Here is a 25222-nt window from a genome sequence, read left to right as displayed (position 1 = left end):
CAGTTTTGAAAAAATTTTTATCAAACAAAGCAACAGTCTCTGAGCCATTCCTAAACAATGAAAAAAATCGACGAGCGGGTGGACGACTCCTCACTCAAAGACTGCCCACAGGCGAATGACGTAACCGACAGGCGTGAAAAAACTCTTGCATGCCCACGAGGGTTCAAGCATGTCTGATGTAATCACACGTGATTCAAATCCATATGGTTTTTGAAAAAAATAATAAGGTCGGATACTTTTCTAATAGACCTCGTATTGCTGAACCGATAAACTGCAAAAAAAAAAAAAAAAAAAAAAAAGAATTTGTGGAAGTTACCACGAACCGCTAACTTTTAGTATTTAGCACGGCCACATCGGGTTACACTGTTGGCTACTGATAAGCCAGTTTCAAGTTTAAGTGCCGCAAGGGCTGCTGGGTAAAGTTAAAGATGATCACAAACACAAAACAAACGCACAAAAAAAAAACAAAAAAAAAACAGACACTGTCATCATCTTTATTAAAAGCAGTAAACTGCAGTATTAAAAGTCACAGTTTATCTCTATATTATGCTAACATGTATGATACTACACTAATAGTAAGTCCCTTCGGCTGCTCCCTTGCTTGCACTCGGGGTCGCCACAGCAAATCCAAGGAGGATCTGCATGTTGAATTGGCAGAAGTTTTACGCCGGATGCCCTTCCTGACGCAACTCCACATTACATGGAGAAATGTGGCAGGGGTGGGATTTAATCCCAGAACCTTCTGAACTGAAGCCAAGTGCATTAACCACTTGGCCACCACCCCTGCCATGATACTACACTAATATGTATGATTTTATGGCTTACAAATATTTTTAACCGTACTCACCAGCAAAAAAAAAAAAAAAGTTAGCGGACTGAAAGTTAGCGGAACAAAATTTTATGGAAGCTAATTGGGCCACTGGTGGTTTTAAAGTTAGCTGAAAAACTAGCCTGCTAATGAAAATGTTAGCTTCGCTAATTAACAGTTAGCAGATTAGCGGAACTGTGCCCACAACTGTGAGAATTGGAACTAGATATGATCAGTTTTCTTGAATCAAAATCGTTTTTGTTTCCACTCCACAACAAACCTGTCACTGGTTCACAACATACAAAAGTTGCATGATGCACTATTTTGCCAATCATATCCTCATAAGCTTATCACCCCTTTAGAGTTGTCATGGGTGTCTTGGTGGCGTCCCTCACTTGTCTGTTTCTTGCATGGTTGCTCAGTTTTTGAGAACTACCAACTCTAACACATTTACTGTAGATTTTAAAAGGCATGTTCTGTGACATGGAAATGTCCACAAATCAATAATCTTACATGTTTAAAGGAAACTTGATGTAAAAGTGTTAACTAATGTAAGCAATTACTTATGGACAAACTGCCTGTGTGCAAATGGCAATAATTCCTGCAAGATGAGTGTAATTTTTTTTTTATTTGACACCTTGAATTAAAGCTGAAAGTCTACACTACAAACAGATCTTGATTTGTTAATCTCAGCTTCACTGTGGTGGTGTATAAAAGATTAAAATTAATGAATGAATTGCCCCTTCCAAGTACTTACAATGTTTTGGCCTGATGTGCATCTTTTGGTCCCCCTTAAATTTGACCTTGACGTTGCTTTTGGACTAAACACTGACAAAAGAGTTGACTTTAAGACTAGTGGTTAAATTCTATCTATAAAGCCTTTTGGTTAATAATAGCCTAGTCAGTCTCATAAGGGGAGCAACTTGTAACCCAATCGGGGGAAAAAGGAGATAAGCAAAGGCCTGAAAATGTGTGGCGCATGTTTAGTATTTTTGCGGCAGGCAACCCAGTCTAACTACGATGCATTTGGTTGTATCAATTTTTTTGAAGTTTTTTGAGATATCACTGAAGCTAAAACAACAACAACAAGAACAAAACACTTTGGTTTCTCCTCCCAGGGGCATTCAGCTAAGCTGGCTACTTCCTGGACACCTACATGACAACAAATGTTTGGAGGCAGTTTTTTTTTTTTTTTGCTTGTTTGCATATGTTATAGCTCCTCTCACTCCCTCATCTAAAAAAAAAAATAAATAAAAAATAAAGCAGATCTGTAAATACATGCAGAAAACATCCCCGTCAGTGCATTGAAACATTTCAGCCTCCACTCACTGTCTGTGTTGATCATGACAGAAATGCAAGAATAGAAAGTGTGACAAGCAGGAATTGACATAGCCTGTTACATAAAGTCATGGACACAGCATCCTGTCCTCTCCACTCAGTCTGCCTCCACATCTCTTTTCATTGCCGTTTGCCTCAGATCCTCTTTCTGGAATCCACTTTGCCTCCTTGACTAAAGTTCCTTTGACTGCTCCCCTGTTTTCACTCAGGGTCACCACAGCAGATCTGACGTGGATCTGCATGTTGAAATGGGACAAGTTTTACAACGGTGTCACCGACCGAATGGTCCCCCCTAAAAATCGCTCCACCTTTTACATCTGCGCATGTGTGACTAGTTCATGGATTAAAACCTTTCTCCTTCAAACTGCACTCCAGTCATCATCGATCTCCGCGACAGATATCTGACGCTTTTGTACAACAAACATTTCCACATAAATTCAGCATTATTTAATCATAAAAGGCGACGGAAGCGATCAGAGCGCCACGGCTAAACGAGCTGCTAGCTGATGCGTTCACTGCACGTTGGTCATTTCAAAGCATCACGGAATTTCGATGAGTTTCTGCTTAAAATGGCCTTGTTGCTGCTTAAAACTGACTTTAGAATGATTTAAAAGGTTTTATCTTTACCATCTGATGGTTAATAATCCCACTAATCGATTTGATTGTTTTGGGTGAAGAGACTCTGTTTCAGATGTGCTGCTCTGGTCCAAAATGACACATGTGCAGGTGCAAAAGGTGGACCCATTTTTAGGGGTGGTCCGTTCGGCCTGCAACACCGGATGTCCTTCCTGACGCAACTCTACATTATATGGAAAAATGTGACAGGGGTGGGGTTTGTACCAGGAGCCTTCTGCACTAAAACCCAGTGCACTAACCACAAAAAACAGACCCACAAACGCCTCTGTCATGTTGAAGCTTTAATTAATTTAGATTTTCATTGGAGCTCCCATGTCTTATTCGGCAGCACAGTTTCATTTGAGGGCGGGCGCTAAAGGGGTAAAATATGACAAATATGATGTAATTTCTCTACTTCTGGGGACAGAAACACAGCACTTTCTCTGAGATTTTGGGAAAAGTACACACAAACAAAAAGAAAATACAAAGACAAAGTGACGAATCGGTGGAAAGTGGACATGTGTTGCGGTTTGTTTAAGACCCGGAGCTCAAACCTTTTGAGGAGGTTTTGCAGGTGAGAGAACGGCAGGCTAAAGCCCAGGTTACACATAGACGGTTTTGTCGGCGGGTAGTACATAGACCGAAGTTCGCGGTAGTTCCGGCTGTTATCGCTGTGGAAAGGGGCGGAGCATTTCGCAGGCGTTTTGAGCGCCGTACTAGCCGCAAATACGCGGATAAAACGCCGCTAAATCCGCTGAATAAAGCGGAGTTTTGATGCCGTAGCATCCGGCACACGTCAGGCAACGGGGTTAATACTCAGTTCTATCCTTTACAATCGCAGGTTAAGACACGCGTGAGAACGGCAGTGTTCTGCTGCCGCCGATAATGCCCTGTGTACCGCTGGATTTATCCAGGCAAATACTGCGTTACTCCAGGAACTTTTGCTTATAGGCACCACCCCCATAGTATAATAGGCTGAAGCAGCTGTCAGTGCAGGGGGAGGGAGTGACAGGGAGCTCATCTCTCAGCCTTCTCTTTTCTCTTGTTTTCCCCTCCTCAACGTGTTGCTCGTTTCCACCACAGGGCTACCCTCTGTTTCTGAACCAGACCTCTTGGTAAGTCCTTGCCGCTGCCAATTTTATTTTAGGAGGCATACTGGAGCTTCTCTGCAAACATATCTGGAGCTGGCCGCGAGTGAGAGACCTGCATGCAGCGCAATAGCGTTTTTATACTGACCGCCGCCTATTGTCCGTTTGGAACGCCGTTAACCGGGAGGTGGCATTTAGAACAGCGTACTGTCCACTAGCGCCACCGTTTTGTCTGCTTCTGTCACCAGTTAAAACGCCTTTGAGGACGCCGATATGGACTCTATCGTCGTTTTACATGCCGTTGGTTAGGGATACAACACCGGCTGCCAATTACGGCGGTGTAAACTGCGGCACTACAGGAAGGGGCGGTATGACACGGCGATTAAAAAGTATCAAACGCCGTTGTTCGCATTGTCTCCATCGTCAGGCCACTTCTCCGGGAGCGCTCCCGGAATTATTCGACATGTTGAATAATTTTTTCGACGATTCCCGGTGAAGCCGGAACCAAACCACACCCCTGTGCGCCGGCGTCAACTACGGCGTTTGATCCCTAAAACGGCCCGGAGGGGGCAAAATCTCTGCCGGGACGCTTCTGGGAGAGTTTACCGTCTATGTGTAAACGGGGCTTAACACTTACTTACACAACCTGTCCCATTTGCCTTGTCTTCCCTTCTCTACTGGGAACAGAAAAAAAAAAACCTGCACATTTTGCAACTGCTTTGGTGAATGCAGCCGAAAACAAAACACTACAAGATTTTATTTTAGAAATGATGCTGTTTCTGGGGAGAGACTAATCCCCAGGTGGAGTGTTGGAGTGTCAGCACAAACCAATCAGAGGATGGGGGTTTCAAAGGAAACCATTTTAATCCGGCACGTCTTAACCCTCTCCGAGGGTCTGAGGGCATTTTTTGGACAGTTCATTCGCCTGGCATAAATGCTTTTTTATTGCTGTTAACAGCTCTCCCAGCATCCCACAATCAAGTTTTATGTCTCTTTTTTTCAGGACATCCTGTCCTTTCAGAATATATATGCTATAGTTGTGTTGTATAAGTGTAATAAAGGTTTAAATCAGAAATAACAAAGGAGAAAGCGGAAATAATTATCCACACACATTTATTCAAAACACACAGTAAACTATAATAAACAACTGTTTTGACACTTTATAAAGGTAATTTAGGGTCTTGTGTAAAAGACTGTACAACAAAAAGGTTCTAACAATAAACACAAATGCACATTTTGAACAATATATACAAAATGGTCTATGTGTTTTGTTTGTCTTCATCTCAAAGCAATTTCTGTCTGCTATTACACAAAGGTCACATCACAAACTTCTACTTCTACTGTGTTTTGGAGTCTTCTGTCCTGTTCTGAAAGCAGCTTTGACACTTTGGCCCATTTACACTCTGAGGAGCGGCCCCATCTCCCTTGCTCCATTAATATGGTAAATGGTGCTTTACGCTGGAGCGAAAGAGCTTGCCACAGGCTTATCCAGTAACATTCACAGGAAATGACTAGTGGAGCATCTCTGAAACTCACACACTCTGTTTGAGCATGTGAGATTTTCATCAGAGGCCCTCTGTCTGCTCCCTCTGATGACTTTCACTGATCGCTGTGCGTAATGGCGCAGGGCGCATTGGACCCAGCCAGATGGCTATTTAAACAGGCCAACTAGTAACACATTACTGCTAAAAACAATCTTTGGTTTATCACGTGAGGCAAATCTGCCCTACGATTGGATTTTGGAAAACCATGTGATGGTGAACCAATTCAGATTGGACATTCAAATTGCGCACGTCATCACACAGCTTCTATGAGGAGTACAAAGATGGTGGACAGCTGGCTTGAAAGTCTGCGGAGTTAACTTTTCAGCAAAAAAAAAAGTAAGTTCCTATCTCATATCATTACAAAAGTTATTTATAATTTAGTAAAACTTGGTTTCAGCCGTCATATACAACGGCATCGGCCCCAGAGGGTTAAACAGGTTCGCTACGTGACTGCGAGTATGCTTTTAAGTTTACCATGCCGGGCTGAATGGTTTGTGCTAAAACTCCCACACTCTACCTGGGTGTTTTCTCTGCCGTGATTGTGTCGGCTGTCCCCAGATGTGGTCAGATTTCACGATATCACGTAGGTGTTCAAACGAGACTGTGCTGCCCTATTCATCTCATTTTCGCAAAGTAGTAATGGCACCATCCCCAACCCCCCAGCTCCAGCAGCAACCCCCTTTTCCCTTCACATTCATTTTCTCACGCGAGTACGGAGCTGTTGCTTGTTCAGACGAGCATGTACAGATGTCGGCACAGGTTGCCTGTTGCTTACAGATGGATCCATCCCCATGCTTTATTTCTAAATTGAATAGAACACTCTCACTCAGTCCACATTAACCCAAGTGGGTAAACGCCCTGCACCAAATCTGAATGCACCTCCAGCTCTCCGAACATTTCAGACAAACGGACATACAAGCTCCCACTGCTAGTTTCTAAGGAAATGCACCAAACAGGTTTCTTACTTGCCTGATTAGATATCATCCATCCCTGATCCCTTCCTCCCCCACATCTCACAAAGACTCTGGTGTTGTATAACGAGGCCAGGCAGCATTCAGTCAAGTTAAATAATAAAGGCAGTATCTGAAGTAGGCAAAATAGTAGCAGTAGTGACTGTGTAAACAATATTTTCCCACATGTCTCTTAAGTGGAACTACAAAGAAAAACCACACATCTTCTTTCTCAGCGGTGGTAACAACATAACTGTAAGGCCATCTCAACAAAACATCCATTCATCAACACTTATTATGCACTGGGAAGAAATTTAAGATGGCAGCATCGATTTTTTTCCAAGCACAAAAGCAGAGTGCGATGGTGGAAAAGCTGATTATCTTAATGAAAGACTAATTCTGCTCTCTTAAGTCAGGGAAGATCTTTGAGGTTTAATCACAAGATTCAGCTCTCTTCCTGTAGCTTTCTAAGCTACAAAATGTCATCAGAGACACTGTTTCACTGGCGTTCCTATTTGATGGTTAAAAGCTGAGGAGAATGAGTCCCTCAAAAATAACTTTCACTGTGAGGTGGTTGAAATGTCTGATTTTGACACGTCTTCTGATGGCCCTTAGCAATTATGTGATTAATCAGATCTGCTGACTTGTCAATGTTCCCCCTGGAGGTTTTACAGCTTATTGTGTGTAAGCTAGATGAGGTATTTCTGAAATAGAGGCAGAAGAGGTTTTCCAGGCCTATATAGACTAGGGTGACCATATTCTGATTACCGAAAATCAGGACACTCAGCCAAGCAATGAGATACGCAGGTGATAAATGGTAAATGGACTGCATTTATATAGTGTTTTTTTTTTTCCATCTGCATCAGAAGCTCAAAATTCTTTACAGTGATGCCTCACATTCACCCAATCACACTTACGGATGTCAAGGTGTTGCCATGCAAAGCATTCACTACACACCAAGAGCAACTAAGGACCTTGCCCAAGGGCCCTTAGTGATTTTCCGGTCTGGCTGGGTTTTGAACTGAGGATCCTCTGGTCTGAAGCCCAACGCGTAACCACTAGACATTCAACTCCCCTCAATACTTGAAGTTACTGAAAGATGCTCAAAGATGAAAAACAATGAAAACTAGGACATTTTCATCACTTTCTAAAAAAAAAAAACACAGGACGGACATGAAAACAGGACATGTCCTGGGCAAACAGGACATTTGGTCACCCTAATATAGGCCCACCACTGCTTTTCCCTTGGCAGTGGTAGGCACAGTTCCGCTAACTGCAAATTAACAAAGTTAATATTTTTTTGTGAGCGGACAAGCTTTTCAGCTAACTTTAGATTCCACTAAATTTAATTCTGCTAACTTTCAGTCCACTAACATTTTTTTTCCTGGTAAAGTGAGTAAATTTAACAGTCAAAAACATTTGTAAACCCTAAAATCATACATGCTAGTTCCTGTTTATGAAGGCAGAGAGCTAGCTAACACTTCCGGTTCACAGGTCAAAGTAAACAAGTGCTGTCAAGAAGACAAGAAGCTATACTGTGGTCAAAAACAGTATTTAAGGAGCTCAAAAGATTATATTTTTTTTCGTGCATTTGTTTTGTGTTTTGAACGCAATATGGGTGAGTCATTAATGGTTTATAACTATATAATATAGAGATAAACTGTGACTTCTAATACTGTGATTTACTGCTTTTGATAAAGATAATAACAGTGTTTGGGGTTTAATTTTTTATTTATTTGTTTTTTTGTGTGTTCGTTTTCTGTTTGGGATCACCTTTGAATTTACCCAGCAGCCCCTTTTGTTTTGTTTTGCTTTTTTAATATTTATTTCATTCATTTAAAAGCAGAAATGAGTACATTACAAGACACTGAATGGAAAGGAGCAGAGAGAAGAACAAGTCTTATATTTTCTGCCCCTTTTTACAATACAGTCTTTCAATTTTAAGCATCATTATTTAACATTATTTAACAGATTACATTTTTTGACTTTGTCACATACCACTGACTTATTTCATAATTTTAGCCATTATTTAAAAGATTCCATTTTTAACAGGTTACATTTTAGACTTAAAACATTTTAGACGTTATTAACAGATTACATTTTAGACTTTCTCACAACCCACTGACTTATTTCATAGTTTCATACTTACATAATACATCTAGTTTATTATGTTTTTTAAATAATTTAAGCAACCTTGATTCTTTGATTTCTTTGTTGAGGTTGTTCCATAATTTTACACCATTCACTGCAATACTCCGTTCCTTTACTTTGGTTCTGAATCTTGTTTTTTAAAGACTTCTATTCCTTTCAAATTTTAACTACTTACTCTTTTTTCAAACATATTTTGAATGTTTATTGGTAAGGTATTTTTATTAGCTTAGTGCATTGTTTGTAATATTTTCAAATCAACTAAATCATGAAATTTAAGTACCTTATACTTAATGAATAATGGATTAGATGGATCTCTAAAATGACTATTGCTAATCATTTTTAAAGCTCTTTTCTGCAGAATAAATAATGGTTGTGTATACGTTTTACATGTTACATGCCCCTGAGGTGCTTAAACTTGAAACTGCCCTATCAGTAGCCAACAGTGTCCCGAATCAATACTAAAAGGTAGCGGTTAGTGGTATCTTCTGCTAAATTTTTTGCGGTTTATCGGTTTAGTGTTATAAAAGTTAACTTTTCAGTTAGCGGTTTAATGGGTATCACAGCTAACCTTTCCATTAGCTGTGCCCACAACTGTCCCTTGGATAGTAGTCTGAAGCGGATGAGAGTCTACAAACCTCAGGGACTCAACGACACTCCTTCCACAGTTAATCCCTCACCCAAGGCCAGAACCTATTTACAGCTGGGTGGACTACGACAGATGATGTATCTTGTCCAAGGGCACAAACAGCATGGATTGAACCCAAGTATCTTGTAGGGGTAATCCAATTCTTTTACCACTGAACTACCTGGTGGTGTTCTCATGCTCAACATCCCCCCCTCCGCCCCTTCACTTCTTTCTCTAGATAGGTGGACTGATTAAAACAAAGCAGTTCATTACAATCTGACAAGCTACACCATATCTACAGAAAACGTCTGTTACAGGAAGCTCATGTGACTTTCTGCAGTCGATGCAATCTCCACAACTGGCACTATCCACAAACTAATTGAAACATGGTTCTCTTTGGCCCCGCTATCAGTGCAGGTGACAGATACATCGCATCCGCAAATCTGTTGCTGAAAACTGAGCAGCTTGATTAAAATGCGCTTTCCATAAGTGCTCCATCAGTGCTGTTCTGTGTTGTGAGAAAATAGCTTTTCTGTGATACAAACATGTTGTCATGGACATTTTATCTACCTAAAAGCAAAAAAACAAGGATGTCTCACTGGCAGGTTTATATTGCCACGTCAATCTAAACGCCAACTTTAAAATGAAAACAAAAAGCACTATAGCCAAATTCATGAATTATTCATCTTGGTAAGTGTACTCGGACAGATCTCGATGTTGATAGTGACAGAACTGAGTACAATGGTGGTACGAGCGCTTGATAACTGTTCTGACACACTTTACTGCCGGCTATGACGCCTGAGTTATTGACGCTGGTGTTGGTTGCATCCAGGGGAGTTCTGTATTTTCCATAGACCAACAAAACAGGAATACTTGGAGTGCATACACCTACACTTTTGTCAGTTAAGGTCTGTCTCATGAACACAGTCACAATTTAGAAAATGCAGATTTTTGCCCACTGGTGGACTAAAATTTCCAGCAGTGATTTTGTAAAAAAAAAAAAAAAAAAAGAAGAATCTGTATAAATATGATTCAAGTGTATCAAAAAACATTTTCTAACCACTGTCTGGGGTATGCTGAAGCTTCAATGCATCAGAAATTCAGGACATTATCAAACAGATGTCTAAAATTTCCTGATAATACATGACCTTTCATTCTTATACTCTAATCAACAAGTTTATCTCTACTTGTCTTTCATCACGGTCTACAAATCTAGACCCACTAGATAGATTTTCACAAAGGTTTGTGGTGAACTTAACCTGTGTTCATGGAAAGACTTTTACTCAAGTGGTGCCATGGATCTGCCTAAAAAAAACTTTCTGTAATGTCTTTCTTTAACATTTTTGCCTTATGACATTAAAAAACATCTGATGGGGATGTGACTGAACTCTTGTGTCTGTTGTCATAATAATGGTTGTGTGAAATGTGCTCTCTAAATCCCCCTCATTGGATTTTGTACAACTTTGAATTTTAAATTGAGAATTATTGAACATGGACAATACGAACAGCCCATATGTCGTCCGAGACCTTAAGAGTGCCTTTAAAGTGAAGTTATTGTATAAATACATTCCAACCTTTAGTCTATTATCATGGATCACCATTGTAAAAAAAAAAAAAAAAAAAAAATAATAATATATATATATATATATATATATATATATATATATATATATATATATATATATATATATATATATATATATTCCCCTTCATAGCTGGATTATTGTGTGGATTTGAACCAAACTACAGCTGCGGGTAAATCATCAGTAGATGCCGAACTTTGATCCTGACCTTGATTTTTGTTGTTTTTGTTTGCTGACCTGTGAGTTTGATGTTGATCTTTATTCCCTATTGCTGACCTTTGATCCTGATCACTGTGCTTTGTACCTAAGTCACAACGTTAGTTCCTGCTTGCTGTCCTTTGATCATGGGCAGTAACTTTTGATCCTGATTGTTGACCTTTTTTTCCTGGCAATAAAACATTTATTCTGACAGTTGCAATTTGATCCTGAACACTGATCACTTTCTGATCACATAGCTTTAATCTCATTTATTGACCTTTAATTGTAATTGTTTACTTTGATCCTCATCACTAAGCTTTGATTCAGATCGCTGACTTTTCATCCTAGTCACTAATCTTTGATCCTGACTGTTTACCTTTGATTCTGATCACTGAGCTTTAATTCTGAATGCATGCCATTACTCAGCCCAGTCTCATGTTTTCAAGTCAAATTTTTGTGAGACGTAGGCAATGAAGTAACCACTGCACTCCTGTGTCACTTGGAAAAGTGCTCCTTTAAACAAAGAACACAAAATACATTTATGTTTGGTGTTATGCTCTGTGAGTTACATAAACAGAAGGCAGTCATGGGGTTGGTCACCTTCACAGCACTGAGATCCACTGCTGCAGTACTGAACAGCAGCCAGCAGTGGGCTCCATCACCGGTGTCGCAGACCGAACGGTCCGCCCCTAAAAACTGGTTCGCCCCGCCTCCACTGCGCATGCCTCATTTGGGACCACAGTAGCTCGTCTAAGACTCTCTTCATCCCAAGTGATCAAATGGATTAATGTGATTATTAACCATCAGATGACAAGGTAGAACCTCTAAAATCATTCTAAAGTCATATTTAAGCAGAAATGAGAAACGAGGCAATACTTGGTGATGCTTTGAAATGACTGATCGCGCTCTGATCGCTTCCTCTGTCTTTCATGATGAAATAATGCTGAATTTATGTGGAAATGATTGTTGTACAAAAGCTTCAGATATCTGTTGCTGAGATAGATGATGACTGGAGTGCAGTTTGAAGCAGAAACGAGGTGATAAGCGGTGAACCGCGGCTAATAACGCAGGCGGACTGATTTTTAGGGGGGACCATTTGGTCTGTAACACCGGCCTTCTCTCAGCCAGGCCCATCTGAGACAGTTTGGAGGCACAAAAATGCTCTTTGAAGTTAACGAAGCATCAGCATACTTCTCTACCTTCAACACTGGGTCATTATATCCAACCAGTTTCAAGAATGCGCCAAAATACTTCAAAGAATTGCAAAGAACTGAGGCGCCAATCCTTAAGTTCACCTTTAAATGGCTTTTATTCATGTCATGTTAGTAAAATACCATGACCGCACACTCCGTTCACAGACAGCCCTCTGAGGAGACATTTCTTGAAAGCTTTTCCACGATGCTATCTGCGTTCTACGATGCAGTAATAGATTATGCTGACACGTCCATGCTAACACAGGAATGGATAGCATTTCGCAACATCAGCATAGCCACGCAGGATGTAAGCCCAGTCATTCTTTGATCACATTGTAAAGTATCTCCTTGTCCCACCTGTTATCTGACACAGGACCACCACAGCTCTGCACCTGTTTAACTCCTCTGCATCCACAGGAAATAAACCTCCGCACTCAAACCTGACAGCTCGACTAGGCACCGCAACAGCAAAAAACACTCGACTGGGGGCATATTTCAGCTCTTTCAACTGCATCCGTGGTTTCCACACTTTCATCTTAATCGCAGGGAAAGAAAAAGAAAAAAGAAATGAGAGATGGCATGAGGAAAGGCATCCTTTCTTCCCAGACACAACCCATTCAGCTTCTGGTGATGCTGCCATTTTAAATGATATACAAATAATGAAAGTTTATGAGGCTTTGCCTCGTTGAATGGTATGTTCCAGCTTTCACCAAATTAAATACTTGTTCCATTGAAAGAATGTAAAAACATTCATTATTTGTTTTATATAATGGCTAAAATAAATCCTTGCCATTTGATATTTTATTAATTTATAAACAACAGAAAACAAACTTACATTTTGGTGTTCCACTGCTGCTAAAGTCCAAATTGTGATGTGTAGTCCAGTGATGCTGTGCACTGATTTTGGACTTTCATAAAAAAAAAAAATAAAAAAAAAAGACTTTGTGTACTTCCTCAGTCCAGCCAAAAATCACATCAGCTTTTCAGCTGAACAGCTCTCCTTTCATCCAGATGGCTTACAGAGGAGTGGATTTTGTGTGTGTGTGTGTCCGTGTGTTACAAGAATTAGCAGCATCAGTTAGCTCAATCAAATTGTCGTCTCGGTAGAGTTGTTGTCCCCGTGCATGCACACACACAACCGGGTTGGCGCTTGTGCATGTGTGTACTACCAAAAAAAAGAGACTGTGTACATCCTCAGTACAGCGAAAAAAAAATCACATCAGAAACCAGTCCAGCTTTTCACTCTCCAGACAGCGCAGTGGATTTGTTCTATGTGTGTGTGCACATGCATGTGCGTGTGAGAGCACGTGTGTGCGAGTGTTTGTGTGTGTGCGCGTGTGCAGAGTGCAATGGTACCAAACGTATAGAACCAAATTTGCCCTATAGATGGAACCGAACTGCACTCTAAATGCAATGCAACACAAATGGGACGAATAATCCATGTCATGTGACAAACAAAGCACCAATCAAATAACAAGGATCCACTCAGCTGTTAAATAATAACTAATATGATACTGTGCACAAATAATTACAAGCTTACTAATACAAGTATGTTCTTTATTATACTTTCACATGCCCAAATTGAAAATGAAATATAAAATACCGGCATGTGGTACCTTTTTTATTTATTTATTTTAACAAAATAATTTAATCAGTTAGTCCCATTGAGATCAAGATCTCTTTTGCAAGGGAGACCTGGAGAATATTAAAGTTTCCAATTCACCTAACCTTAAATGTGGGAGCAAACCGGAGCACCCAGGGGAAACCCATGCAAACACGGGGAGAACAAACTCCACACAAAAAGGCCACACATGGGAATCAAACCCATGACCTTCTTGCTGTGAGGCAACAGTGCTAACCACTAAACCACCTTTACAGAACAACCTGTTGCAGCTACTACATGCAGAAAAGCATTCATTTCAAGTCTACGCATCTTCTCTTGCATGCAGTACGCATGTCCATACGTATCGTAAGGCAGTACTGTGTACCGCATGCATCCAATCGATCGTTAATAAACTTCCCCCTTTTCAAAAATTGCATGCACCTGGGGCATTAAATACAAGCTTGCTCTTATGGTAGACGAAGGCATAAACCAGAAATGGCACAAAACAATCCGGAAATAACACAAAAAAAACACAATCCGGAAATGGCACAAAAAAATCTGCCCATAGGGGAAAAAGCCATAAATCGGACAACATTGTCGTAAAAAGCCACAAACCGATGGTAGACGAAGCCAGAAACCAGAAATGACATGGTGAGATGCTGAAGAGCATCACTTGTTCATGTCAGATACATATTAGAGTAAATACAGTATATGTTTTAAACCAGTAGTCCAAGGGCAGTTTTAATTATTTCTTTATTTTTGCTTGGGAGGCAAAGATACTTACTGTTTGTGCCATTGTGTTGTCACACAGTGTCCTTTCAACATTCCATTTTGGTGGCATTCATCCTTGACCCAAAATACATAAGCTTACCAAGTGGCAAATGTCAGTTTGTCCATGATTGAAGTTATACACACACACACACACACACACAAACACACCCACATACATGCACAGACGTCAGTCTGATTTTAACATATTGTGGCGAGCTGTGCGGAAGACTGAAAACTGCACCTGAGCTTCTTGTCTTTTCTGCAGTGTGCCCTAAACAGACTTCAAATGCACTACACATCTCACTCATTACAACCTAGTCTCACGGCAAGTCCTGATTCAGCAGCACGAAATATACATTAATCTATTGGTTCATGATACTATGACGAAAAGTGCCTCATTTTTATCACAGCAGCACAAATTCATTCTAATTCATTCCATGATGGGTGCATGAAATTAAAAGTGAAACGAGGGGGTCGTGGGTGGTTATGGTTAAGGTGGGGGGGAGTAAGGTTAGGTTATGGTTAAGGTTAGGGTCGGGGGTTTGAGTAGGGTCAGGAATAGTGAGTTAAAAACCCCTTTACGAAAATTTGACTCATTTGGGCTGCTCATTAATGGTAAGGGCAACATGACAGTTAACTAAACTGACTAAACCAATTGAACTATAAAAACACAATAAATCAATAACACTAACAACACTGTTAAACTAACGTGAACTGCAATGACAACATTTAAGAACCCAGAACTCCCATGGTGCATTGCAGCACAGTGTCCATTGTTCACTGTTGTTAGTTAATAACCCTAATTTCTCCAAAAATATTAGTGCTATCTATTATCTGTTCAGGAAGCATTAATCCTTGACCCAAAATACATAAGCATACAAAATGGTAAATGTCAGTTCTCCACACACACACATGCGTACATACACACAAAGGCCACTTTACATTGTAATGGTTACTGAAGATAATTACTGTCCTGATGGATCTTGGGGCTTGTACAGGGCTTATACTCTTAGTAAATTTCACGCACATGCACAGAAGGTTTTAGTAATACTGATGAGCTCAAAAATGGGCTTTCACAGAAAATCTGAAGTTACACCAAACTTTTTTTGCTGCTATTAGCTTCAAGATGATTATGTTTAGGCCAGCTTTTACTTCTGCACTGCTGAAGAGAATAATGGATTATCCAATTATACAGCTAATGTGGACCCCTGCAAACCCATAACAGCACGTCAACTCAGAAAATTGAGGAGTTTGATGTTTTCATAAAACATCAGCAAAACACAGATGAATTTCAACAGACAAAAAACTCAGGTACTAACCTCATTTATTCCACATTATCACATAAAAAGAGATCAAATGCAATGCTAACAGGCTGAACCCACCTGGTTTCTTTTTCTCTGCTTCTTCTATGCTGCACATATTCTGGTATTGTACCTCACACTGCCCCTGGTGGTGAACTATAAAGACAAGCCGTCTTGCAACTGTGTTGCACGTTGGTCAACATGGCCCCAGCAGCAGATGTGGGTAACCCCTGCTTCAGTAAGTAAAAGTCCAACCATGTATTTGTTAACCCTCTGGGGTCCGAGGGTATTTTTTTGGACAGTTCACTCGCCTGACATAAATGATTTATTATTGCTGTTAACAGCTCTCCCTGCACCCCACAATCAATTTTATGTCTCTTTTTTTCAGGACAACCTGTGCTTTCATAATATATATGCTTTTATTGTGTTTTATAAGTGTCATAAAGGTTTACAATCAGAAATAAGAAAGGAAAAAGTAAAGCGGAAATAATTTTCCACACACATTTATTCAAAACACACAGCAAACTATAATAAACAACTGTTTTGGCAGTTTATAAAGGTAATTTGAGGTCTTGTGTGAAAGACTGTACAACAAAAAGGTTCAAACAATAAACACAAATGCACATTTTGAACAATATATACAAAATGGCCTATGTGTTTTTGTTTGTCTTCATCTCAAAGCAATTGCTGTCTGCTATTACACAAAAGTTACATCACAAACTTCTACTTCTACTGTGTTTTGGAGTGTTCTGTGCTGCTCCTAAAGCAGCTTTCATTCACACTTTGGCCCACTTTGGCTCCTTACAGTCTGAGGAGCGGCCCTCCCCCTCACTCCATTGATATGGTAAACAATGCTTTACGCCAAGAAAACAACAGAGTTATCCAGTAACATTCACATGCAAACTAGTGGAGCAATCCTGACAGTTACACACTCTTTGTTTGAACATGTGAGATTGTCATCAGAGGCTCTCCATCTGCTCCATCTGCTTTCACTGAACACTGTGCGTAATGGCGCAGGGTGCATGGAGCCCAATAGTATGTACTCATTGGAGCACTCAGGGGGCTATTCAAACGGGCCAACAAGTAACATATCACTCCTGAAAACGATCTTTAGCTTTTCACATGAGCTAAATCTGACCTACGATTGGATTTTGGAAAACCATGTGATTGGACACTCACACTGTGCACGTCATCGCACAGCTTCTATGAGGAGTACAAAGATGGCCGATGGCTGGCTCGAAAGTCCACTGAGTTAACTTTTCAGCAAAAAAAAGTAAGTTTCTATCTCATATCATTAAAAAGTTATTTATAATTTAGTAAAGCTTGGTCTTAGCCGTCGTATACGACAGTGTCGGCCCCACAAGGTTAATTCTACCCAGTTCTTACTGTAATACTGTCCCTCGCAAAGTACAAAGTCAAACTATTTTGCACTTTAAAAGTTATTCAAAATCACAGTGAAAAACAGGCCTGGATTCTGAAGATCGTCTCTCTGGCAGGAGATCCATCCATTCAGAACCTTGAACAATGGGCAAAAACTGTTTTTATAAAGCATAACATGGGCATGACAAAGGCAGACCTTATTTCACAAAATCCTTATTGGTCCCTGTGGGCATTCAAGTGAGGTCCCGCCCCCTGCTCATAACCCGTGCGATAAAGGTATATATGATTAATATAGTAACTTGAATCTCTTTGTTCTAAGTGGTAAAACCGGTTCAACCCAGTTCGACATGCACATTTAAACAAATAGCAGACTAAAAGTATATCAAGAATAAGAATATAACCATTTAAATAATTACTTAATACCAAAACAAATAGCAAAGAAAACAAAATAAAATAATAGATAAACACACAAATATATCTAATATATTGTTTCTACCTGTGCACCAAAAACAGGTGATTTCACTGATGAGCTCATTTACCTAACAAAAAAGTGGAACAAATTAGAATCAGCTGGCTTAACGGGAAAATGAGACAGATATGTCAGAACTTTGCCCACCTCTGGCCAGTAAAAGCACAACAATAGAAACCAGGCTTTGTGGCAAGTGTTAAGATTAAAATTATGTTTTGGGGACTAAGTTTCAGCGCTTCTCTCAGTGTGAATAAAAACATTTTGTGATGTGTCTTACAGATGGAACAATATCCTTCCACATATACTGACACCAAGGGGATCCAAAATGTGTTGCTCTTTGATATTGTCATGCTTAAGCATAAACTATGAAGAACATTCTATATTCTCTGAGCCAAGACACAGATGAGACAAAGAGTCTAAGTTGAAGGCCTACAAATTACACTTATCACTCCCCATCCCCGGCCCCAATCAAGTTCACGCTATCTCCATACAAAGAAATGTGCATCAGTCCAATTAAAGACTTTTGTACAGATACTGTTTCCTCACTTATGCCTCCTTCATCTTCACACCTTTGAACACATTTAATTAAATGGTATGACAGCAGATCTGATTAATTTCTGGGGAATGTGACAAGTGAAGAAAAAGTAAATAAAAAGAACAACGGAAAACATCCTGTTTCTTATGAAGGGAAGTTGGTAGTTCTCACCATGGTTACTATGGGAACTGGTGCCATATTTTTACAGTGCATCCAGCAAGTATTCATAGCGCGTCACTTTTTCCACATTTTGTTATGTTACATCCCCGTCAAACCTTGATGATTTAGCCAGCGAAAAACGCTGGCATTAGCTGGCGTACATCTAATAAGTTATGGGTAAATTTTGTATAACTTAAGAGCACGTTGAAGCACGCTGATATACACTGAAATATGGCGAGTACGTTGAAAACTTTTGGGCATGCACAATATTTTCGCTGTATGCCAGTGTATGTCTTAAAAGTCCCACATACACGGGCCATAAGTTGTAGGTAAATTATGAGATTGTTGACATGTTTCTTGTATGTTATATGCATAAGTCGAAATACATCCATTGAGAGTGTCCATTGATTGGCTCAACAACTGAAAGCTGTGGTTCTCATGCAAACAGTTCAGACTGTTTTAAATATTAAAACCATTCACACATGGAATAAATATAAACTCTTAATATTTGCTGCATGTTTCAGTTGGATTCATCATCACAGCCTGACAAAAACTTGTCCACATGAAGCGTCCTGATTTTGGATAATGGCATCTGAAATTACTTGAGTTCCTTGTCCTGGCTGAAGAAATGTAGTGTCTATGAAAAAGTCCCTCTATTTCGTCCGCTCCTGGTGTGTTTCTCAGCCTGAACCAGAGAGTGCTGCCGCTTTGTGCCACAACAAGACAATTTAATTAATTTAAAAGATGAAAGAGTCACAGCACCTCATACATTCATGTCAGCCATCAGTCGACTCTTCAGCATTCTGCAAGGGATGAAAACAAATCTCATGATCCACCAAGACAAAAATAAAATAAAACAAAATTTTTAAAAATCTTAAATTACTCTGGCCTCCATGTGGAGTGGAGAGGCAGCGCGACACCGTACGCATGCTACATACCATGCAGTACCGACCTGGACCACTTGATGGAAACAGGGCTCTCAAGAAATGCTTGCTAAATCATCATGGTGTGACAGCTGCATAACGTATTCAACAAATCCAGCGTATTTGGTGCATTTTTCATACATCGGCATATGCTGGCTAAATCGTCAAGGTGTGACAGGGCCCTTACATCCTTATTCCAAAATGGAGTAAATTCATTTTTTCCCCTCAAACTTCTACACAAAAGACCCCACAATGACAACATGAAAAAAGTTTGTTTTCTTTCTTTCTTTCCTTTTTTTTTTACAAATTAAAAAAACAAAAAAACAAAAACTCAGAAATCACATGTACATAAGTATTCACACCCTTTGCTCAATACTTTGTTGATGCACGTTTGGCAGCAATTACACCCTCAAGTCTTCTTGAATATGATGCCACAAGCATAGCATCCCTATCTTTGGGCAGTTTTTCCTATTTCCATTTGCAGTACCGCTCAAGCTCCATCAGGCTGGATGGGGAGTGTCGGCGCACGGCCATTTTCAGATCTCTCCAGAGATGTTCAATGGGATTCAGGTCTGGGATCTGGCTGGGGAACTCAAGGACATTCACAGAGTTGTCCTGAAGACACTCCTTTGATATCTTGGCTGTGTGTTTAGGATGAATGTCCTGGGTGCGTGCCTTTCAAATCATGTCCAATCAACTGAATTTACCTCAGGTGGACTCCAGTTCAGCTGTAGAAACATCTCAAGGATGATTAGTGGAAACAGGATTCACCTGAGTTCAATTTTGAGCTTCATGGCAAAAGCTGTGACTACTTATGAATGTGCAATTTATTAGTTTTCTTTATTTTTCATAAATTTGCAAAATCTCAAAAAGAAACTTTTCACATTGTCATTATGGGGTATTGTGTGTAGAATTTTTGAGAAAATCAATGAATTTCATTCATTTTGGAATAAGGCTGTCACAACAAAATGTGGAAAAAAAGGGAAGCACTGTGAATACTTTCTGGATGCACAGCAAGTCATTTGTAACACCCTTTGGGAAACAGGGCATTATAAGCACAAAGTCCGGATTTTTGGTATCTAACAATGTGGCTAAGCACTTGCTGCTAACAATCAGGAAAACATTTTCCTACAGTGGAGAGAAACAGACTCCAAAGATTAGTGACATTTCACAGTTCTGGCTTATTTTCCCGGTGTGGTTTTATATGGCAGGGTTGAAATTGCTAGCAGAAAATGGATGGTGAAATAGTGAAGTAGGAAAAGCCACACTTTGTTTCAGCTGATAATTCTGTGTAGCAGATTCTATGTAACACTTTAAAGGTCTTTTAAACAATGCCATTCCGCTAGGCTGCCATTCCCTATGTCCTCTCCTCCCTCTCTCCCTGCTGGGGAAAAAAACAAAAACATAAACAGATCTATGTCCATTCTCGTTTTGCAGTGTTATTGTTTAGTGAAATCAAATTAAATTGCCCCTTGTGGGATTAAAAAAGTTGTTGATTGATTGTTTGATTGATTGATTGATTTAGCATGTAGTTCAGGGGCATAGGAGCTGGACTACAAACAGATAGACTTGGGTTTGATTCTCAGTCATGCTACCTGTCTTTGTCCTTGGACGAGCCATTTCATTTCCATTGGCCAAAAAGCTGTAAATGGGTACCACCCTTGGCTTGGGAAGTAACCTGGGATGGACTTGCACTTATCCAGAGATAAGCATGGGAACCAACAAGGTTTCGGGCCTGCATAGCATTGACTTCTTTTTCTCAGATTCATAATCAGAGTGTATGTGAGTGTATGTGGGTGGTCACTACAATGCTTTTATAAACACATGGAGTGAAAACCATTTCACATGGCAGGACTCCTATGCACTGAATGTGCAAGTGCAGGCATTCCAGCTATGAATTAAAGCTAGAAGAAAAGCTCAGATTACAAAACACACAGGAATGTTGCTTTATTCTCTGTGTAGAATTCCATTAAGCCAAATTTTATCAAAGAAAACAGCTGTTGCCTGTTACATACATGGTGAAATGATGAAAATATAATTTACAGGCCATTTAAAAAATACAGTAGCCAAATGTCAGAGGGCTCAGGGCCGAGCATCAACACACCCAACTTTTTTGAAGAAATTATGTTAAACGTCCACCTAAAAATAATTTTAAAAATATTAAAGTTTATTAACTGCCCACGCTAAGATAAATAATTATTTCATGAACTCAACACATCGGAAAAAGCAAAACAAATAATGAGTTTTCACAATGTTTTTCTCATCTCTTCTGCATCTTACCTGTGACAACCTCATCCATGTGTGCTGGTTGTGGTTCATCAAAGTTCATGTTGATTTCATGTGCTCTTATTTTGAAATTCTCATGCAAGAACACTGGAAGTGTTCCGGGACAATGTCTAACTTTCAGAAGGTTAAGACAGAATTCTGCTCTGATGGTTTTTATGCTGCTGGAGTGAGAAAGCACCTTAATATCGAATGGACAGCCACTGGAAAGCTTTGAAAAAGGACAGGACAAAACAACCATCAAGAAAGTTCTTTGTCTGATGCCCGCTCAATGTTCTGAGGATGTACACAAGTTTCTGATGGACTTGCCAGACATCAGCTGACAAGGAACACAAACTTCAAATTTTTTATTATTATTATTATTATTATTATTGTTATTATTATTTATTTATTTATTTGTCATGAAATAAAAAATTATAGTCAGATATTTTATTGAAATGGGCATTCCAGTGAATGTAATATTAGGTATGGTTGTGCATCAGCCCACCCCCTCTTCAAGCAGAATTTCACACGGAATGCCCTGGACACTCCGACGGACTAATACAGTATATTAGCTACAATAACAGTAATTGCGATTGTTTTCACAGGTTTATAATAACCTAATAACCTGTTGTTCAGTATTTGGCTGGTTGCAAATACTGAAACAAAAACAAGTGTAAAAATGTGTGGATTTACCTCTTACATGCAAATGAATTTAACCTCAGTTTCTTCTAGTCATGCACCCTCACATTGTTCACCTCAAACACTCGACAAAATTATATTGGCAAATGATGAGAATAAACGTAAAGGCTGCAGGGACAACAGCAACAAGGTTTGTTAATTTAAACAATCAATGAAAAAGCAAAAAAAGAAAATGACTTTGGAGCCTTTGTTTCGCCCTTCCAAAGGGATACAGCGCTTTATGCCAAACAGTATAATCTTTGTGGAACACTGTTTCTCAATCCCAGCTGGTGCAGAGTGATTTCCTAACAGTAGATTAGTTCCTCACTTTCCTGTTTGATAAGTAAGGGCTTTTCATGCCCTTTTGAGATTTCAATTATCACACTACTAACCCATCTAGTTTGGATGTGCTACTTGTCACAATGCCAGGAATGACATCACATCCTACACAGCTGCTTTGTCCTCTGCTTACCGGGAGAGAATGAGGCAAAGCACACAAAGACAGGAAACCGAAGCGAAAAAAGGCCAAAAAAAAAAAAAAAAAGGTGCATGATACTGTGAGACACAGCTGTTCTGCTGTCAAAGACCAAACATGAGTCAACATGCAATACAAGTTAGAACGCTTCTGCTTCCCACAAACCAGGCACAATAGTGCAGCAGATAACAGAATATTTACAGAGGAATCCTTCAAATGGTGATACAAGCACCAAATTTGGCAAACGTAGACCTTAGACATTACTTTTTTAAAAAACCAATGGGCCACTTGAGTTTTCAATATGCAGCCATGTAGGGGTCAATTGAAAAATTACATAGAGGTCAAAATATAAAAACACTCCAGTCATATTGAAAATTATACCACATTATTTGTCTGATTGTAAAGATTCTAAAAAGGTATAGTTTGGATTATCTATGACTGAATTCTATAGAGTTATAGGGCAAAAACACAAGAATGACGTTAAAGTTCAGTTTCAGTTTGTACAGGGGTCAAAAGTTAGAGTTGCTCCAATTTTGTTCAAAGGTGATGCAAATTATTAGTTGAGTTAATAGGGTTTCAAAAAGTCATAGTTTGCACCATGTATCATGCTTAGTTATCACGTTACAGGGTAACATATGTTACATGTCATAGAATTCAATGGACGTCAACATTATTTGACCTTTACTTTAGAGACCAAGCATTCAGTATAGCCAAAACTATTCCATTTATTAATCCAAGTCGCTCAATCAACAATTTGCACAAATTTTTACTAAAATTGGAGCAACTTTAACTTTTGACCCCTGTACAAACTGAAATTGACCTTTGTCACCATTATTAAGGTTTCTACCCCCTAACTTCATAACATTCAGTCACAGATAGTCCAAACTATACCTTTTTGGAATCTTTATGATCAGACAAATAACGTGGTATAGTTTTCAATATGATTGGAGCATTTTTATATTTTTTAATGAAAGACGTGCGGGCAGATTGCAGCGTCGGCTCGCAGCCGCTGCAACGCTCAGCCACAGGAAAAACACCTCTGTTGGAAGCCTTAAGGACAAGTTGGAACATGTCCAGCTGTTAAACAATTTCTCATATACTCACTCCACTGAAAGCCATCAAAAGCCGCCTGGATTTTACAAATGGTTATCAACACAGAGGTGATTTTCCTGTGCCGCCGCACCGCGCCGGCTGCGTCCCAACACGCGGACCCGTCCGTACGTCTTTCATTAAAAAAATCTCCTTTAACAGTGGAATATCCGGATAAAACGCTGAAACCAACTTCTTCTGAAAACTTCTCTGTTCTCTCACGACGTCCTGGATCAATAGAGCCTGAAATGTGGAGGTTTTCAGCTTGAAACAGGCTGACGATGGCGCCTGAGAGCGCTGCGCGACGTCTCGCTCCGTGGGAAGTCCTTAAAGCGACAGTATCACCTCAAAATCGTTCATCAGCCGTTAAAATTTTCACCGAAAACCAGCTTAATTTTTCAAACCGTGTCCACTTCGATGTGTCTCACAGGTTTAGAAAAAATTTTGATCAAACAAAGCGCCAGTCTCTCAGCAACTTCTCAGACAAAGGAATTCCGACGAGGGGCTGGATGACTCCTCCCACAAGGAGTGCTCACAGGCGAATGACGTCACTGACAGGCATGGAAAAACTCACGCATGCGCACGAGGGTTCAAGCATGTCTGACGTAAAAACATATGAATGAAATCCATATAGTTTTTGAAAAAAATAAAAAGGACCTATACTTTATGGACAGCCCTCGTAGATCCAGAGGAACCTAAGTATGCCTGAGTGTGCCGAGAACTACCTGAAAGGTAAGAGAATGCATTCAGTTTTGTTTGGCATTTTGTTTTCCCCAGAAGACGGAAAAAAAGTGCAGTGCTCAACTGCAAAAGAGTCGCGAGCTATTCTGAGAAATGCAAGCTGTGGTGCAAACAAGCAAGCAAACTATCATCAATACAGCACCCACACCTCAAACCCTTATTTTCCTTGATGCTATTTTAGGTACGGGTAATAGACGTGCTTTATAGTGCTCCCACATGTGCATAACCTGGCAGGATGGGAGGGGCCTATGTGCACTCACAGCTCTTGATAGACACCAGTCCTTTCTTTTTCAACTTCAACCTGCCCCACATTGCAGCAGGGAGCCACACAACCATTCACAGTGGGTGGAATCTGCATCCAAGTCACATAAGCAACCCCCTACAATCACCGCGTGTGTTCTCGACTGTATGTGTGTGTTGGCTGAAAAGGTCGGGGCTGCATTCAAGAGGACAAACTGTCCTTGATGAATCAGTAGAAGATGGCTGTTGTGTTAATGCGAAACCATGCCAGAGAAGCAGCAGAAGCATTCCCAAGGCTCAGAGAGACAGGAAAGGCGGCTTTTTGGAGGACCTACCTGTGATGTTGACATCCACGACTCCGGTGCGAGTCCCGATGCTGTTTGTGGCGTCACAGACGTACGTGCCGGCCAGGTCGTAGGACACCGGTCCCTTAAAGAAGAGGGTGTTGTTCTTAATCTCCACGTTACTGGGCAGGGAGCCATTCAAACTGTGGGCGAAAA

At 40.1% G+C, this 25222-nt stretch overlaps 1 protein-coding gene across 1 annotated transcript in view; it reads right to left on the bottom strand.

Annotated features, from left to right (window-relative positions):
- Positions 1-25222, bottom strand: part of nectin1b (nectin cell adhesion molecule 1b) — a 1042283-nt gene that overhangs the window by 730200 nt on the left and 286861 nt on the right. Inside the window, 1 exon segment of the mRNA XM_034168488.1 lies at positions 25058-25209. Within this exon segment, the coding sequence (XP_034024379.1) occupies positions 25058-25209 (152 nt within the window).

This window comes from Thalassophryne amazonica, chromosome 4 (genome assembly GCF_902500255.1).
Source record: "Thalassophryne amazonica chromosome 4, fThaAma1.1, whole genome shotgun sequence".
NCBI lineage: Eukaryota > Metazoa > Chordata > Actinopteri > Batrachoidiformes > Batrachoididae > Thalassophryne > Thalassophryne amazonica.
The sequence above is the reverse complement of the archived record's forward strand: the minus strand, read 5'-3'. Positions and strand labels throughout refer to the sequence as shown.